General features: G+C 31.3%; 2 protein-coding genes across 2 annotated transcripts; one reads left to right on the top strand and one right to left on the bottom strand.

The window, feature by feature from the left end:
• Positions 1-7933: 7933 nt before the first annotated feature.
• Positions 7934-9039, top strand: LOC124919782 (inositol polyphosphate multikinase beta-like). The gene has a single exon (XM_047460116.1). The coding sequence runs from the start codon at positions 8046-8048 to the stop codon at positions 8904-8906; it is 861 nt and encodes a 286-aa protein (XP_047316072.1). The 5' UTR covers positions 7934-8045; the 3' UTR covers positions 8907-9039.
• A 402-nt stretch (positions 9040-9441) lies between these two features.
• On the bottom strand, positions 9442-13970 carry LOC124919781 (probable metal-nicotianamine transporter YSL7). The gene is made up of 6 exons (XM_047460115.1): positions 13450-13970; positions 11456-11619; positions 11264-11361; positions 11053-11187; positions 10776-10965; positions 9442-10694 (listed from the first exon to the last, which is right to left on the bottom strand). The coding sequence occupies exons 1-6, from the start codon at positions 13871-13873 to the stop codon at positions 9591-9593; spliced, it is 2115 nt and encodes a 704-aa protein (XP_047316071.1). The 5' UTR covers positions 13874-13970; the 3' UTR covers positions 9442-9590.
• Positions 13971-19046: the final 5076 nt, after the last annotated feature.

The raw sequence follows: 19046 nt of genomic DNA, 5'->3' as shown, positions 1-19046 counted from the left end.
GAAAGAACAATCGACTGATGACACTGTACATCAACCAATTCATCTTAAGCCGAATGGAGCAGCTGTCTTATCAAAGACGATGATGTTGTTAAAAAGGGAGAAGAAAGATGAGAGTTGTAATTACTGAAGCTGCAAAGCCTGGACAAGCTACTGAAACGTATTGAACTTCCCGATGCTTTTAAAAAGAGGGAAAGCACCGACAAGCAATCGAGGGGGGAGATCAGGCAGAAAGCCAGTCGAGGAGGAAGAACTCCTCTTCGTCTAAAGGGGAAATTATTTTTTATATAAATTGTTAACTTACCTGATCTTCTAACTAAGTTTTAACATCATCAAAAAAGGAGAAATTGTTAAATCTAATTAAATTAATTAAAATTAACTTAGGAAATAAGTTTAAACATTATTTTGATAATGCGCGAAACATTAAATAAAACTTAGTTATGTACAAGCAAATCTGAAGAGATTGTTTTAATGATGCAAATGAATAAAACTAAGTTGTGAAATTGTTTATGCGCAGGTATAACTAAGAAAGCGATCAGACGGGTTGTCTGAAAAAGAAGCGCAATCAGACGAGTTGTCTGAAGAAGAAGCATGAACAGACGTCTTAGTCGAGCAGACATCTTGCTTCAACAGTGGTCTGAAGAAGCGTGAGCAGACGTCTTGCTTCTGTAGTGGTCTGAAGAAGCGCGAGCAGACGCCTTACTTCAGTAGTCGTCTGAAGAAGAACTATGCCCATCTGAACAGCTTATCAGCAACAGTCTCACTTTAGTAGTTGTCTGAAGAAGAACTTTTCTTATCAGCTCAGTGAACAACAACATTCGTATAAGCAAACTTCTCATCCAACTTACTACAACTACCACTTAGCTTTCAACCAACAGAAAGTTGACACGTAATCTACAAATCAGATTCGACCATTGCCTATACCTCAACAAAGGACAGTCAAAATACAACGTTGAATCCCTGAACTTATGAGCGGCGGATTACTGTAGCTTCGGTATAGTGGATCCCCGAATTTCTGGATTTGATGTACATCGAATCTTTCCCGGTCATTTAACAATTCAAAAGCCAGATTCGACCGTTGTTACGCTTCATTATAATTGAGCTTCAGAATACAACGGCGAATCTTCTAGAGAGCTCGACATCTACAAGTGATATCACGATGGAGAATTTACATAGTCAACAAGCTTTAAATTCTTACTCTCTTTCTAACTGTAAAAATATACATTGTATAAGTCGAGAGCATATTCTTGTTGTAAGTTAAACAGAAAGTTATATGCTTAACAGAGTAAGTGCTAAGAGTTTAGAACAGACAGTTGTTAAGACTTGAGTTCTGACTAGGTTTGTATAGGTGCAATATAAACCAAAGTCTTCTAGTGAAATCTTTCTGGAAACATAAGAAGTGGTGACGTATGAGTTTTATCTCCGAACATCCATAAAACTCCCTGTGTCATTTAATTATTGTCTTGTTATCTTGTGTTCATAAGCTTCAAATCCAGCAAGCGTTTCCGCACTTGAATCTGTTTCAAGAGTTTGCGAAGATTTATCAAGAGAATAAAAACATGTTTTAATCTCTAACCAGATTAAAACCGCATTGAAAGTCAAGGTTTAGAATAACAACATTCAACCCTTCAGTTATATAATATAATTTCTATCATATTTTATAATCATATAATTTTATCTATCAATATATAAATATTTATATTTTATATAATAAACTATTTCAATTTTCATATATATATATATATATATATATATGAAAATTGAAATTTTTTATTAATATAAATTAATATATATCTTAATTATAATAAATTATATAGATATACATAATTACATACCTATATTAATTTATTATAATAATATATATTTCATTTTAATCATTATTATTATAAATTATAATTATTATTAATTAATCATTTAATATACTTATTTATTATATTATTACATATTTTATAACTATATATTTCTTTTATTATTCTTAATTTAATTAAAAATCTTTAAAAGTAATTAATATTTGTAAAGAGATATTCTAACGTTATTTTCTTTTTGAGATTTATTATTATTATTTTTATATTTTATTATATAAAACAATAAATGGTTAAAGAATTTCTAAAATAAAAACGAATGAGCCATGAAAAATAAGCCTAAAAGTTATTTAGATTGGGATGTCGGTTGTGGGTAAATGATGAGGCCTTTAAGGTTTATGTTTAGCAATAAGAAGGATGACTCGCCCTTAATTATAAAAACATTAAGCTTCAGTTAAGAGGGAGGCAGCGTGAAGATTTGGTGCTGGTGCGCGAGTGATTACTCCGATAGTCGGCTGTAAATCCAGTGTTGGTGCGCGGGTGATGGAAGACGGACGCGAGATAATAAAAAACTCAGTTACAAGAAGCTGAGTTTCGATCGAGATAGGTTTAATTGTCTTATTTTGTTTAAGAAGAATCGTTTAAAACTTAAATTATAATCGTATTTAGAAACTTACCCGTAGATTGAAGATTATTTCTTAATACAACCGATAGAATGAAACCAGCTTTGATTCATTCTTTAACAAATTTATTCTAAAAAAAAACCGGAACTTTAAGCTTCTAGTTTTAACAGTGGTTTCTCATCCAAATGGTCTTAACTCTTTTTTTTGTTTATATATTTTCTCTTTTTTTTTTTGTGTGTTGTTGTTGTTGAGATCTTCTTAAGGTTTCGAGAGACTTCCATCAACTAGGTGAAATGATCACCTTCGTCTCACAACCATACACATATGGTGATCCTAAGATATTACTTGTTAGTAACTCAATTGAAAGTTGTTACAATTTCATGTTCCCTTACATGTCTCATGACATTAAATCCTTAGCCATTTATACATGACTAAATCTTGAATAGAATGTTGATATTAATGATAAATAGGAATTGATGTTTCAATACCTTTGATTATCTCTATCTTCCGAATATTACGAGTACTTTGTTGAGATCTGTAAAACAGGATTTCAAGAGTTATCATTGATAGGATAATTACCAAGGAGAGATCCCTAAAGCAACACTTGGAAGCACCTCGACGAAATGCTATATACAACACCACCAGATCACTCCAACATCAACACTCTATAAGTTCTATCTTTCTAAACTCCCTCATTATAAATTGTACAATATAACTTAGTGTTAGATGTCATACTCGAATCAGTGTTTTCAAAATCAGTTTGTTGTATTCAGACTCGATTCGAGAGGAGAACTAAGTAAGCACTAAAAATCTACACACCAAATTTATAAAATTAAAATAATTATTTTTTATTTATTTTTTAATAAATAAAATCAAAATAATTAACTTTGAGGCTAAAACATAATTAATACAATTAATTAAGGAAAATGACCAAAACAAAAAATATATATTTGAGATAAATGTAGTTCTAATTTTATCTTAAAATAATTTTAGAAAAAATCAAGGGATTAAAATAAATAATTTAGGATGAAATGAGATACCCATTTCATCTCAAAAATTTATTTATTTAATCCAAAAATATATAAAAAAAAACTAATTAAATTGGCAAATAATATGTCATATTTATTTTAATATTTTGTGTATTTAAAAAGATCAAAAATAAAATCAAAAGGTGAAAGAAAAATCAATTTCGAACAAAGTTTTAAGGTTTTAAAAAAAATTTAAATATGTAATCGGGTGTAGCTGAATTACAGAGATTCAGTTACAACACCAGAGCCTTTGGATGGACACTAAATCTTCATCTAGCGCCCGTGTAGCCCATTATAGCCGAAGGAACACGCATCCACGAAGTAGATGATCAACTAATGTCTGTTAGCTGAAACGCGATGGAACACACGAATCATAACGGAAGGCTGACGAAACGCGAACAGAACGCTCCGCGTCCGCGTATGTACTTAAAACGACGTCGTTTTGAACCCCGGTCATCTTCTTCGTCGCGATCGCCGGAAGGATAAGAACATATCCATCTTTAACTTTTCAAAGATGAAATTTTTTCCACAGGCAACCATTTCGGCTGATTCAAAATGTGCAATGATCACCTAACCATGATAATCATTTTCCCTACATCAATAGGGATGAATCATCCTTATTCCAGCCAATTCATCGAAGAATAGTCAAAACACCCTTGAGTGTTCTTGACTAATTCAATCCACTTGGATGGATCAATCGACTCCGGGAGACCTATAAATAGCATCACTAAACAAATCCAAAACTAAGAAAATATCTTAATCCTCAAATCAAAGAAACTCCAAATCTGCTATTGAAGCTCAAAGCTTCTAAATTTTTGAAAAATCTGTATAAGACTCTAAACCTTGGATCCAAGCATCTCAAAAACTTTCTTGAGGTTTAAGGAGTGTTCTCCAATCCTTGGTATGTTTCCAATCATCCCTTAATTCATACTTCTAGTTTTAATTTGAAATTTTTATATTTCAGTTTCATAAACTTGTATGTTGTCTAGTTGTTGAATTGTATGATTGGAAATTAATCATAGAATCATTTTCAAGCTTTCTATTTAGGTTAGAATCAATCAATCAACCTCAAACAAAAAAGTTTAAATTATTATCGATCAAAATGTCTAAAATGAGTTGATTTGAAATCCGGTTTAAGTTAATTAAACATAATGAATTTAAAGATTATTTATTTGAAAACATAGTCGCCAAATGATTTTAGAAAAATCAATAAAATGTACATGTATAAATGTACTTTATACCAGAGTATTCATAAATGGTTCGTTATTTGGTTACACTCGAGAAATGGCTTTCGCGCTATATCCTTTGCATCTGTCGAAGACGGTTTTATTTATAAAACAAAAGTCTGGCTATCAAAAAGTTTATTTATAACATTTATTTCCTTTAATTAGTAATCCGGGGTCCTAAACAAGAATAAGTTTAGATTGCGTAAGTAATTGTACAAAATTATTTAAAAGGGCGTACATGCGACTACGTTGATATAAGATTGAGTAAGAACCCTGAAAAATATCAGAAAATTATTAGAATTTAAAAATAAATTTCAAATTGGGCCTTAGCCAAAATATTTATTTGAGAAATATCCCAAAAATATTTAAAAATCAATTTATGACATTTCGGGATTATTTGAAAATGGACTTGGGTTCCAAAATTATAAAAATTATAAAAATAATTTTAGATTTTGAAAAATGAAACCAAACAGGCTTTAGGACCGGAGACCTAGGGCTTGGGTCCATTTATACTAGTCTGGGCTCGGTCTAGACCAATGGTGGTCTAGATCGGGGCTCGGGACACTCGGTCAAGGGACATGAGGGTTCCGCCCTAGAGTTCGGGAGGCTTCATCCTAAACTTAGTTTGTTTGGTTCTAGGTCTGGAAGTCTTTGTCCCAAATCTAGCTTCCTTAATCGTGAGACTTGGGAGTCTTGGTCCGAGGTTAGAATTCTTGGTCGGATTTCTCGCTCTTTTCTCAAGAACATCGGTCTTATGGCTCGGTCCTAACTCAAGAACATCGGTCATTGGTCTCGGTTCTAGGTCAATTTTCTTGGTCCTGGTCTCGGTTAAGACTGAGAGTTCTCGGTCCTACTTCTCAGTCCCGATTCTTCAAGACTCGGTTGTCAAGGACCGAGTGTTCTTAATTTGGTATGAATAATTGTAGGTTTATAACTTTTGATATAAATCATTAAAACATGATCGGTAACCTTCAAACAACTCATATGGATATAAGGATCATAATCCTTAACCATAAACCCGATCAATCGAGCTCTGCCACAATTGATTTTTCAAAATGGTTTTTAGGGCAAAATTTGGGAACTTTTAATTTAGGACATCTCATGGCCTAATTCTTGTTCCAATAGATTTGAAATGATGTTTATAGTCAACACAACCAAATAAGTACATCAATCAATCAAGCTCTATAACAATTTTTAAAACAAAAATTCAAACTTATTTTTTTTTAAAAAAAATTTAGTTGAATCAAACATAATCATAATATTAATTTTATGATTTGGAGTGTTTGGCAACTAATTGAATCAAACATGTTTGGCAGCTAATATTTAAATAAATTTGAATTAATTATTTTATAATTTATATAATTATATTATATATATATATTTAACAATATATTTAAAAATTAATTTGTGATATATTTAAATAAAAATAAACTATCCATTTATATACAAAATATATATATATATAAATATAAAATTATAAAATTATTTCAACAATCACATATATGTGTGTGATGCAGTAGTGATTAAAGTGTTATATTTTAAATTTGAATCTAGTTGATGCAGATTTTTAGTTTGTTAGTGAAATTATGTGATAATGTCTAAAATAAAGGTATAATAGGACCACCGATAATAACGAATTAATAGGGATAGATGTGACTAATAATGACGAACTTGTTAGTGTCTGGTAGGCTATTTTCGTATAATAGATCAAAATAATGAGTATATTTAGATAATATTATTTTAGTTGTATTAATAATTTATATAATTATATATTAAATATATATAATAATCTATTTAAAAATTAATTTGGGATGTACTTAAATAAAAATAAATTATTTTGTTTTATTATTTGTCTCCCTTTTATATTAATTATTTTCTTCGTTTATTTTTATTATGTTAAAATATTTTTTTATTTTTTTCTTTATATTTATTAGATAAGTCACTATATTATTATTTTTTAAAATTTGTGATCTTATAATTTTTCTTTACTTGAATTTTTTTTAATAAATAATTATATTTATATATATCAATAATTCTATTTGTAATAATTATTTTATACTATATAATTAAATATTAAATTTTAAAAATATTCTTACCTCTCTAATTAAAATTTCAAATAATTTATTAAAAATATATTTTTTATATATTCGAGTTTATATTAAAAATATATACTACACAAAATTATAAATTTAATTTAATAATCACAAGTGGTATATTAGTTAAAAAATTTACATTTCAAACTTGAGATTATGTTTTGTATCTTATTTAATACGCATTTTAAAGGGTGTATTATAAAAATTGAAATGATTATAATAATGGTATATGTGAGTGACATATTAAAAAAATTGTCAAATTTTAGATGGGATGGGTGCGAATACGAGGGATTAAGAAAATGGTGGTTCGAATTTAATCAAATTCACAAAATGAGAGTATAATGTGACCGATAAAGACGAATTAGTTGAATAAAAATGTTCAAAGTGAAGGTAAATGTTGATCGATAATGAGATTTATTAAAATGTCCAATGTGTACGTGAATAGAAGGTAGTTGAAGTCTTGAAGATGTAGCAAAATGTTAGTTTTTGATGTTCAAATTTTTTATTATTTGCTCATTTTTATATATTTTATGGTTGTAATTGTACCATATTTAAAATGTCTATTTAGAAGGGTGGCTTTATTTGGAAATAATCTCACTTGAACAATAATTTTTTTTTTTAATATTATTATTATTTAAATATTTTATTTCAATTTAATTGAAATAATAGTTTAGAATATACTTTAATTATATATATTAACAAATTTAATAATTTTTTTGTTTAAACGTAATTTTAATTTTATTATACATTTATTTTGAATTTATTTAAAATTTATCCAATAATTCTGAAAGATATGATCTTAATTGTTAATTCTAAAGTATATTTTTAAATTTTAATATAAATAATTAATATTTATAATAACTCTTTATTTTAATATATTTAATTAATCTTTATAAATTTTAATATATTTAATTAACATAAGGGATCTATGCTTAAACTTAAAGGCTTCTATTATAAACTAGAGGCAGTCTGTGAGAAAACATAAATCATTTAAAAAAAATGTGACTATAATTTTTGTTTGATATTATAAGCCCAATTTATAAGTTCGCCCATAATTTTTCTTCAATTAAATTCTTAAAGTTTGTACAAGAATGTTCTTAAGTAGCCCATTTTCACCTCAATCATTCATTTTCAATATATTATCACAATTTGATTTGAGTGGTGTGTAGGTCTCACCACCATCTTCTGCATCAATCCCTTTTCTAAAATGACACTTTAAAGCTACAAATAGAAAGCTATCACTCAAAGGTGCTTTTCTCCATTTGTGGAAGAAGACATGTTGAAGATCCCAGATCATCAAGTTGCTGGTCACCAAGCTTGCGATGGATTGCTGGGTCCTCTTGTCGACGATTCAGGTCGTTTCTACAAGCCACTTCAAAGCGACCATCGTGGATCTAACGAGATGACATTTTACACTTCATTCTCCTCAAATGAAAATATTCCAACCCATATCCGCAACTTCTTCCCTCACTTCTACGGAACCCAGAATTTACAGTCCTCAGATGGATCTGGTTTGCGTCCTCATCTTGTTTTGGAAAATCTCGTCTCCTCCTATACCAACCCATCTATAATGGATGTCAAGATTGGTGCCAGGACATGGCCTCCTGATTCATCAGAGGACTACATAGCAAAATGCTTCAACAAAGACAGAATAACAACATCTGTTTCTTTGGGATTTAGGGTTTCAGGATTTCATATATACAATTACAACAAATTGGAGTTCTGGAAACCTGACAAGAAATGGGTTCAAAGTTTTTCTCATGATGATGTAAGGCTGGTATTGAGAAAATTTGTTTCATCAAACGCTTGTGAAGATCCAGATTCAAGGCCTGATTCTGCTTTTGCATCGGAGGTGTATGGTGGATCTAAAGGGATATTGGCACAACTTTTGGAGCTGAAAGAATGGCTTCAAGATCAAAGTATGTATCATTTCTATTCTTGTTCTGTGATTATGATTTACAGTAAGGAATTAGGTGGTGCAGTGATCAAGCTTGTTGATTTTGCACATGTGGTGGAAGGGAAAGGTGTTATTGATCATAATTTCTTAGGTGGGATTTGCTCTTTGATTAAGTTCATATCAGATGTACTAATCAGCAGTCCAGAAGAAGAAGAACAACAATGCCCACCCATATCCTAGCTAGTTGCTATCATCAATCTTTCTTTTCATCTCACTGCTTGATCTAAGTTTGCTACAGTTTTAGTAATTTCATTTTCATGTCTATTTATGTATAATAATCATACTAAATGAAGGCTTTACAAAGATTGCTCTTTTTGTTGTTGTTTGGTCAAATATTATTAAATATGCAGGATTTTATTTTTATTGTATCAGTAGTTATAATCAAGTTCAATTATGGGTTAAGCTAGTTTTATCCAGCTGCAATTGATTAACATTTGTTTGTCTTTCATAGTTTCGAAAGGATTGATTTGCAAAACTCTACTAGGCCAATATAAGATGTTTAGTTGTAATGAGAAGCATGTTATTTAATTCATAACTCTATTAGGCATTAGAATAGAACATTTCTACCTACACAGATCAAATGTGAATTAGGCTTACCTCTGGATTGCAATCTTGACGAACAATTGTCTAAATGCTTATGTTTATACTGACTTCGTTTAGGTGCTTATCCGAATAGGTCGGTCCCTAATGAACAGAAAAGGTGAATATGCAAAAATTCCACGAGAAACAAATAGTGTTATAAGTCATGCGGAGAAATTGTACATACATAATACAACTGCTTAAACATGTACATGTATGTTACAATAAGTGCCTGGAATTGGAATCACATACCAGAATAAATAATAATCGAACTGATCATATAACTCAGCTTGATAGGAAATGGTCGACCCTAAGGTTTGTTTTCCTCGAAAGAAACTTCATGCAGATGGGAGGCTTAACGCCCACCAGCGACAGAATAGAACCGGGAAGAGTCCAGAGTCCATCACCGCAAATCAAACCAGAAGCCACTGCAGGTCCAAATGCATCTGCCTTGGCCCTGTTCAGCTTCTGCCATATAAACAGAATAAGGCCCCCCACACACATGTCAATTGCAAAGTAAGGTCCAATGTAGAAAGGTATCGCCATGGCCATGGGAAGAGGAATGTACTTGGCAAACCTTGCCCCCAAAGAGTCTCTCAACGCATTCACAGCCATAGCTCCGGCGAAGAAGACGTAACAAAGAGTAAGGCAGTTCTTGGGCAAAGAAGAGAACCCCTCCACTCCCAAGATCGACATGTTCCTGTAGATCGTTGCATAGGGTGCCGGGTATTCCGAATTTGGGATCCCGATATCATCGTAGGCATTGATAAATAGCCAGAAGACACAAGGGGAGATAACACAACCCATTGCGGTTCCAATAACTTGGCTCACAAACATGGATCTAGGGGAGGCGAGAGTCATATAACCGGTTTTAAAGTCCTGCATCAGATCAGAAGCAGTTGAGACAATATTCATCATGACTCCGCAAGCAGCCAGCCCAGCCAGGACCCCACCGTGGGATGCTCCTGCCCATGCACCTATCGTGAATATGGCAAGTTTTCCGTAGGTGGAGGCTAGGGACCAGTCGGTGAGCCCGCAACCGTAGGCGTTACAGAAGGCTAGGGTAGGGGCAACGACATAAATAACCGCAATGTAGTACCACCTCAGCTGTGGGAAGATGTGGGGGAGCACGGCAGTGGAGATGACTGCGATACCGCAATAGAAGACGATTGGGAAACAAGACGGGATGTCGTCCCTCAGAAAGAGTTGTGTCCGACGTTGTTCATCGTATGATTTACCCGCCTCTCCTACTCCTCCATCTTCACCTTCACGGCTTACAGGGGATTTTTTATCGAAGAAATCACGATAGAGACCAGATGAAGTGTGGCCGAGTACCTTGAAAAAGTTGTACAGGCCGTCACCTAGGATCATGGCAATGGCTATAAACACCTGCATTAATGCAGGGAACATAACATAGTTAGAAGAGAAGAGAAGATTAGAGAAATAGTTGGGAATTAATTAATTACTTACTCTGTAACCTTGGATGCCATGAAGGCTGGACTGCGAAAGCGAGGCAGAATACCAGTCGCCTTTCCTGTCTTCTATCAAAGGCCACATTATGCCCCAAGACAGTATACCCCCAAGAAGCAAGGATACATTGACTAGATGTGGGCAAATCATTCCAACACCCACATACGTACTTGAGAAGTCGAAGAAAAACCTGTTAAAAATAAAAGAGATTAATTGGAGTGTTGACACAAATGAATTGAAATGAGCTGGAATGAATTAAGCTCAAGTAATTATTCACTTGTTTTTATAGGCCTCGAGACCAAATGAAGGAAAAGATGAAAAGCCACAATCATCTCCTCCAGTGAAGAACCACTGGAAGAAGCTCCACAAGAAGCTAAAGGAGAAGAACTTGCCAAGAATTTCCACTTGCTTCCTGCATGCATTAATTGTAGTAGGATCATGAGACCAGATCGGATTAGATGATATCAGACTAACAATGCAGTTCTTACTTTGCTAGCTTGGCTCCCTGAGGAGTGTGGAAGCTGTTAATGAGATGAGCAGTAGCAGTGCCACTTGGATACACAAGCTTGAAGTCAATTATCATTATCTACAAATATTCAATCAATCACAAGTTATATATAGCTTCATATAAGCTAATTACAACAGAATATGTAAGAAATAGAGAAATGGTATGATGATACCTTTCGAAGAGGCAAGACAGAAAAAAGTCCAAGAAAACTGACAATGAAAAGAAATCCAATCATCCATCCCAACGCAGGGTTCTTGATATTGGTTGAAGCATTAGCTTCATTAGACTGTTTTGCAATAATGTCACTCATACCAAAAAGATAACTCCCAAAGCCCCCTGTTTCCTCAAATCCATTCATTTTTTTATTAGAACAGGTACATACAAAAACAATTAAAGACTTGAAGATTTATTTCAAAACCCCAAATACAAATAACCAGACTTGTTTATCAACTTCTAAATATTCAGTTTTAATTTTAAAAAATAAAAATCATTAGCATGTCATAGATCTAATGGGGTGACATATCACTACAGTTTAATTTTCATAATTTACCAGTTTACTATATGTAAATAACTCTAGAAGACTAATAAAATAATTTGTTTGTATTGACTGTCTTAATTATGAGTAGCCCCCCACCAACCCACGTGCTGAACTTTCAACCAGCTGTCTCTGAGACTAATAAGGTCCCTTGTTTGGTATGTTTAAAACAACTTCAGAAAGTGTCTTTTATTTTCCCTTGATTGAGTTCTCAACTTATGATGTGAGGGTAATGAACAAAACTGTACAAAGTCCAAAACAAGGTTTTGGGTTATTTAAATATATATATAAAAAAATCAAATATAATTCGTATTCATTCGTTCTTCAAATTAATTAATTCATTAACTAAAATATTATTTATTTTAAATTATTATTTTTTATTTTATTTATATATATCAATACACTTTAAATCATTTTAACTAAATAAAACATATTACCTTTACAAAATTATTACTAAATTATTACTGATAATCAATTTTTTTTCCTTATTTCAATAAACTCAACCCAATGAAGTCCAAAAATAAACCTAGATAATCATCTGAACTCTCTCCTCTATGGCTGATTCTAGTGAGATTTCAAAACCAAACAAGGCCTAAAAAACGTCTTCATGAGAGAGACACTCACTTAAAGTCCAACTTTACACATTTAGATTATTTTATATTTTGGATTTTAAAAAAATTATAAATCACTGTTATTAGATCATGTGGTGAGGGTTTTTTTTTTTTTTTCTAAAATATCAAAGATGAGAATTGTCTTAATTTTTAATTGTTAAATTATTTTTGTATTCAAAATTAAATTTTACAAAAATAAAATAAATATATATTAATATTTTAATATATAAATTTAATTAAAATAATAATAGAGAGTAAAATTTTGGTATAACGAATAATGTAATGAGAAGAGAAATTTTATTTTTCAAATTATCTAATCGTGTTGTCACGTGAGCCCTGTATCATTTAATTAAATGATTAAAAAATATATATAATTAAAAGATTTGTATTAATAAAAAACAAATAAATAATAGTAGAAAAGTAGATTATTATTGCTCTACCTAGTACCTACTACACAAACACATTAACAAATTAAAGTAAATGACACTTTTTTTTTTTGGTTCATCTCATTATTAATTTTATATCTAATCTCACTCAACAATCAACAAATACCTAATGCCCAAATGTTAATTAAATTAAAAGTAATGGACACTTTTTTTTCATATTTTTATTTTATATAGTCTTACTCAATAATAATTATTAGTTTGGTCATCTTATTATATAGAGGGCATCATGCAATCAATTCAACTTAATGAATAATGAATGATCAAAGTACTTAAATAATTTTTTTTTTTTTTTGGAGGGGATTGAATTTTGAAAATATTTACAAATTAGAAAAGTAGATTCTCTAGATAGGGAGAATCCGATTGGAAGAAACTAGAGAAGAAATGGACGATTGAATTGAAGGAATCTGAACAGTTAAATTTGAATTTCCAGTACAGTTAGTTATGGATTGATTGATTGATTAATCCGATGGCAATCGGATTCCGTGAAGATTTGATATAACTTTATGCAGAACAAATTGATTCAATCAGTAAAATCGAATGAAATTAACGAGAAATCAAGGTATTAGGTACGTACCGCTAAAGGCGATTCCGGCGGTGGCGACAACGCAGGTCTGGATAACCGTATTCTCCTGGCGAGTAAACGGCTGTTGAAGTAGTCCAGATTTCTCTAGAAGCTTTGTCCAAGTTTTAACGAAGAAGAACCCTAGCAGTCCTGCCGATACGTTGAGCGAGGGGATAATTCCAGTCGTCAAATTCAGCTTCATTACAATGAAGGTGAAAAGTACACCGAGAAGAAAAGCGACAACGAAAGCTCTCACAGTAAGTTGTTGCTTCCATGTTGGAACTTCTTTTACTTCGAATAATCTTTCGACTGAATCCGCCGGTGCTTCCAATTCAAATCCTACAATTCCCTTCTCTTTATCGTTGTTATCGACGCCGTTGTTGAGAGATTCTGCGTTATTAGTCTCTCTTCTTGAGACAGTGATGGATCTCCCCATCTACAGTAACCTGACGCCCCCTAAAACGGTTACTGAATTTTGCGGATCTGAAATCGCGGTGTATGAAACGCGGCGGTGAGAGAGAGAGAGAAAATGGCTTTGGATCAAAGCCCGATGAGCTCCATTAGTCTCATATCTGCCAAGAGTGGGACCTTTTTCTTATTTTTTTTTTCTATTCTAATAATTGCTAATCAGTTTTTAATTAATTATTTTAAATATTAAGTTATAATTATTTTTGAAAATTGACCAAAATTTATGATTGAAATAGATGAATTATTTTTAAAAGTTTGATGAATATTTTTTATTTTTTTTATAAAGGTATATTATTAAAAATAGGAAAAAAATGTTTAAACACTAACATGAAAAAAATAGTACTTAAAAAGTTATTGAATTCGTAAATTCTCGAAAAGAACGATTAACTCTCTGACAGACTTAACTGATTTTCTTAAATGAATTTCAGAAAACGTATAATAATAATATTATAAACATACGAATCGGACTACTACGAACATTGAAAGTTCGACAATTTCTTAAAAATAAAATTCGATAACCATTTTTTTTTTTTAACAAATTTGTAAATCATATATGACTATATCTTATAAGATTGTCGTGTGGCACTACTTTTTAAAAATATATATTTTTATTAAATATATAATTGTGATAGTCACAATTTAGTGATTAAAAAATTAATTAATTTAAGAGGGTGCTGAATTACAACCAGGAAAACAATCTATTAGGAGAGATTATCATGTATTAATCATTAGTCTTTTATTCAAGTTTTTTTTTTTTGAAAAATTACAATTCTCTTGTTGGGATAATTTTTTTTATATAAATAAATTAAGTATATATAAAAATGTAGTGAATGTATACGTATGGTAAACAATTTATCTAAAAAAAATGATGAGTGACACTTCATCTTATTAATCTACTAAACAATTTGATCATGTACATGCGTATTTTAATTTTCTGAGACTTGCCACCAAATTTTGTATTATTGTCAATTTACTTTATTCCATCATAGACTATTTTATAGACGAGACTAATATTGAATTATCAACACAACATTATATAATATTTTTTTAAATATGATATTACAATTATAATAAAAATACACTAGTAAAAAAAGCCAATTAACGAGCAAACATAGCGGTAACAAAGTAGTAGCGATTGGATTGAATTTCAATGGCTACTACATCGATAATAGCGATTGGTCTGAAGACCAATCGCTACTACTTTGACATAATGGCGATTGGTTACAAAATCAATCGCTACAAATCTAGTTAAAATCCGCGAAAAAATAGCGCATTGTTTTGCCGTGTTTTTGAAGAGTTAGTAACGATTGAAAAATGAACCAATCACTATTATTTTCTTAGAATCGATTGGATATGTAACCAATCGCTATTCCTTTAGCATATTAGTGATTGAAACTAGAGCAATTGTTATAACCTTGATATAATAATTCTAGAAAATATTAAAATGAATAAGGAATTGCTTTAAAAGAGCTTCAATTGACATTGGTATACTTATAAATACCAATAATACTAAATAAGTTTGAGATTGACTTGGTAAAAAATAGAATATTTTCCAAACTAGCTCATTGATTGGGAAAATATTAGATATCGTTCATAATAATAGCATATAGACCATTAATTTGTGTTAATCATCATTGTTTTGTTTTATCATTGATAATAGCATTTAAACCCAACCCATCAATTTGGATTAATTATTGTAGTTTGGTTTTAGGGTTGTCTTGTTTTTATTGTATTTATACCATTTTTTACTAATTCAAATTTAAAATTATTATTTAAAAAACAAATTCTCTTAAATTTGTTATTTGAGTTACCCAAATTATTACTTATTATTATAATGAGATTTTTTCAGCAATATTTATTTGATCAAATATTTACCCAAAAGTCTATTCAATATAAAATTGTTACTAATTAAATTTATTGTTTTTCAAAATCATCACAAAAATTGATTTTTATAAACTTCTATTGGAAATGGTAAAAAAAACATTTAAACTAACGCCTACCATAGGATTCGAACCCATGACCACAAGGTTATAATAATATAACTCAAACATAATATTGATGGGAATAATGACCAATCACAATTACCTATATATTAGTGATTGGTACATTAACCAATCACTATTTACTTAAGTGATACTAGCGATTGGTTCTCACATCAATCGTTATTTCCTATTAAAACCATTTTCAGCTCGAGAGCCTCCCCTGCTCCCCGCTTATCTCTATCCTCTAGCCAATTTTCTTCTCGTCTCCTCCGTTCTTCCTACGCGCCGACAAATCGTTCAAGATCCGTTGAAGATCCATCAAGTTGCCCTTTCTCCGTCGTTCTTCCTTCGCTCTCCTCCCGATTGAAGCCCTTTCTCCACCATTATTCTTACGCCCAAGATCTGTTCAAGTTGCCCGAAGGTGCGACCAAGATCTGTTTATAGGTAAATATTTTATTATATTCATTAAATTCGTGGAACTACAATTCTCAAATGAAGCTCACCCTCTCCTAATCTTCTTCTCCATGCGAGGGGTTTTAGGTCGGAGATCCGCGCTGGCATTCTGTTTTTGTTCGATAAAGATTTGATAGAAAAGACTATACGAGAACCTTGGTATGCACATTTCCTTCCGATTGTTTTGTGGATTTCTATTCTAAGGCGTTGTTTAAGTATGCGATATGTATAATTTATTTCTGATTGAACCTTGCAAACTGATATCATATGTTCTATTGTTGCCTTTAAACTCTATCAGCCATTCAGTATAAGCATCGTGAGAAAGAATATAAAGTTATGTTATATGAAGTTTAAGAGCGGTCAACTTATGTTAATATGAAGATTCATTAGATAGATCTGATCTAGTTGCTTTATCAAATTAACATAAAACATTTCATTTTCCTTGATATGAAAATTCTTCGTAGATCCACAAGTTGCCAAATGATTATAATCTTATACATCTTCCCCTTCTCACAGGTACACGACATTATACATATTGTTGATTGTTGCTACACTTGCTCAGTATTTTCTCACTACATACACTTCCTCCAGGTAAATGTCTTAGTCAATCATTTTGTACATATTTATGTAAAATGATGTTGTATATTTATGTGAAATGTTGATGTATATCTCTGTAATGGTTCTTAACTTGTGCTTTAATTTCATTTATTTTTGGTTGAGTGCTAGATCGAGGAGTTGTTGAAGACGTGTTTTTCTCGCGCCACCTAAGTTCTTTTTTTCATTGGAGACCGGAGTTTCCTTGAATCCAGGTATTTAAACTTAAATTATTAGGTCATAATTGAAATTGCTAATAAAAGATTATGTGCATGATTTGATATTAGATTTAGGTTTTGATAGATATTTATTTATGTTTTTGATAGATATTGATTTAGGTTTTGATAGATATTGATTTAGTTTTTACATGATATTAATTTAGGTTTTGACATGACTTTGATTTAGGTTATGATATGTATTTTTGATAAATTTGAATTTTTGATATAAATTGATTTAGGTTTAGATATGGATACCCATAATAAAAAAATGGATGTTGTATACGGAAAAAGGTCGACATCTTCCAAAATACATTCAAGGAGTCGATTCTTTTCTTAGTTTTGCTATGAGTTCTGGCTGAATTATCAATATTGCATGTCCATGCGTTAAATGTGACAATAGAGTATATTTAGACAAATAAGACGTAAGATAACATTTGATTTTGTATGGAATAAGGAAGAGCTACACATTTTGGAATTGTCATGGGGAAAAATGACGACACAATGATAGGATTAATGTACATATTGATAGTAGTTCTAATGTACAAACTGAAGAAGATAATTTTGGAAAACTTTATATCGATTCTACAGTGGATGTAAACTTGGAGCGTAATGATTTTGATGGGGATGTTTGTATGAGAAATATATAAAACGATTTATATCCATGTGGTGTTGATGCATCAAATGAGGAAGGGGCAAATAATGAAGGGGCAAATGAGGATGGGGCAAATGAGGAAGGGGTAAATGAGGATGCTAAATTTTTTTACATATTCTTAAACGAATCAAATGAAGCATTGTATGAAAGCTCCCGAATTTCAAAGGCATCAACATTATTAAAATTACTCTATCTCAAGAATGTTGGACAATGGACAAATTCTTCATTTAACATGTTGTTAAAATTGTTAAAGGAAGAAATATTGTCAATGAATTCTAATCTTCCTGAATCTTATTATCATTGTAAAAAGTTTCTTTCAGATATTAGACTTTCCTATGAGAAGATAGATGCTTGTAAAAACAGTTGTATACTGTATCGAAAAGATGACAAGATTTTGAATTCATGTAAAGTGTGTGGAGTTTCTTGGTGGAAAACTGAAGAATAAAGTGGAGAACCTAAGAAGAAAGCGAATGGAAAAACTATCCCCAATAAGGTGTTACGTTACTTCCCACTAATACCGAGATTTCAAAGATTATATATGTGTTCTAAAATTGGTCCTTTAATGATGTGGCATAAAGATACAAGGGTTGATGATGAAGTTTTGCAACATCCCGCTGATTCTTTGGCATGGAAATCATTCGATGAAGATTATCCAAATTTTACAATTGAGCCTCGTAATGTAAAACTTGGTCTCGCAAGTGATGGATTTCAACCGTTTGCAAATAGAAAGACATCGTATAACATTTGGCTAGTGATCCTCATTTCTTATGACGTTCCTCCGACACTTTGCATGAACTCTTACAATTTTATACTATCCATGTTAATTTCGGGTCTAAAGAGTCCAAGAGATATATTGATGTATTTTACAGCCGTTAATTGACGAATTAAGTGAGTTATGAAGTACTAACGTAGAAACTTATGACATCTCAACTTCTTATAACTTTAAATTACGTGCTAGTTTAATGTGGACAATAAACAACTTTCCTGCTTATGCAAATTTGTCTAGATAGAGTACGAAGGGAAAATTGGCATGCCCATTTTGTAGTAAGAACAATTGCTCCATGAGATTGATAAATGGTAATAAAGAGTGTTACATGTGTCATCGACGATTTCTCCCACCAAATCATAAATTTCGTAGACAAAAGAAATTGTTTGATGGCACTATTAAATCGAGAAGTGAGCCTCAATTATTATCGGGATGTGAGATTTTTAGATAAGTACACGATTTGAAAGGTAGAGTTC

Source organism: Impatiens glandulifera, chromosome 1 (assembly GCF_907164915.1).
Source record: "Impatiens glandulifera chromosome 1, dImpGla2.1, whole genome shotgun sequence".
Taxonomy (NCBI): Eukaryota; Viridiplantae; Streptophyta; class Magnoliopsida; order Ericales; family Balsaminaceae; genus Impatiens; species Impatiens glandulifera.
Note: the sequence above shows the minus strand (reverse complement) of the source record. Positions and strands in the feature narration are given on the sequence as shown.

Bases quoted from the DNA above. Each gene is read 5' to 3' on its own strand.
- LOC124919782 (XM_047460116.1), top strand. From the start codon at position 8,046: ATGTTGAAGATCCCAGATCATCAAGTTGCTGGTCACCAAGCTTGCGAT.
- LOC124919781 (XM_047460115.1), bottom strand. From the start codon at position 13,873: ATGGGGAGATCCATCACTGTCTCAAGAAGAGAGACTAATAACGCAGAA. The intron at 11,188-11,263 runs GTAAGAACTGCA...TAATGCATGCAG, and splicing joins CAGGGAGCCAAGCTAGCAAA to GAAGCAAGTGGAAATTCTTG. The intron at 10,695-10,775 runs GTAAGTAATTAA...GCATTAATGCAG, and splicing joins ATGGCATCCAAGGTTACAGA to GTGTTTATAGCCATTGCCAT.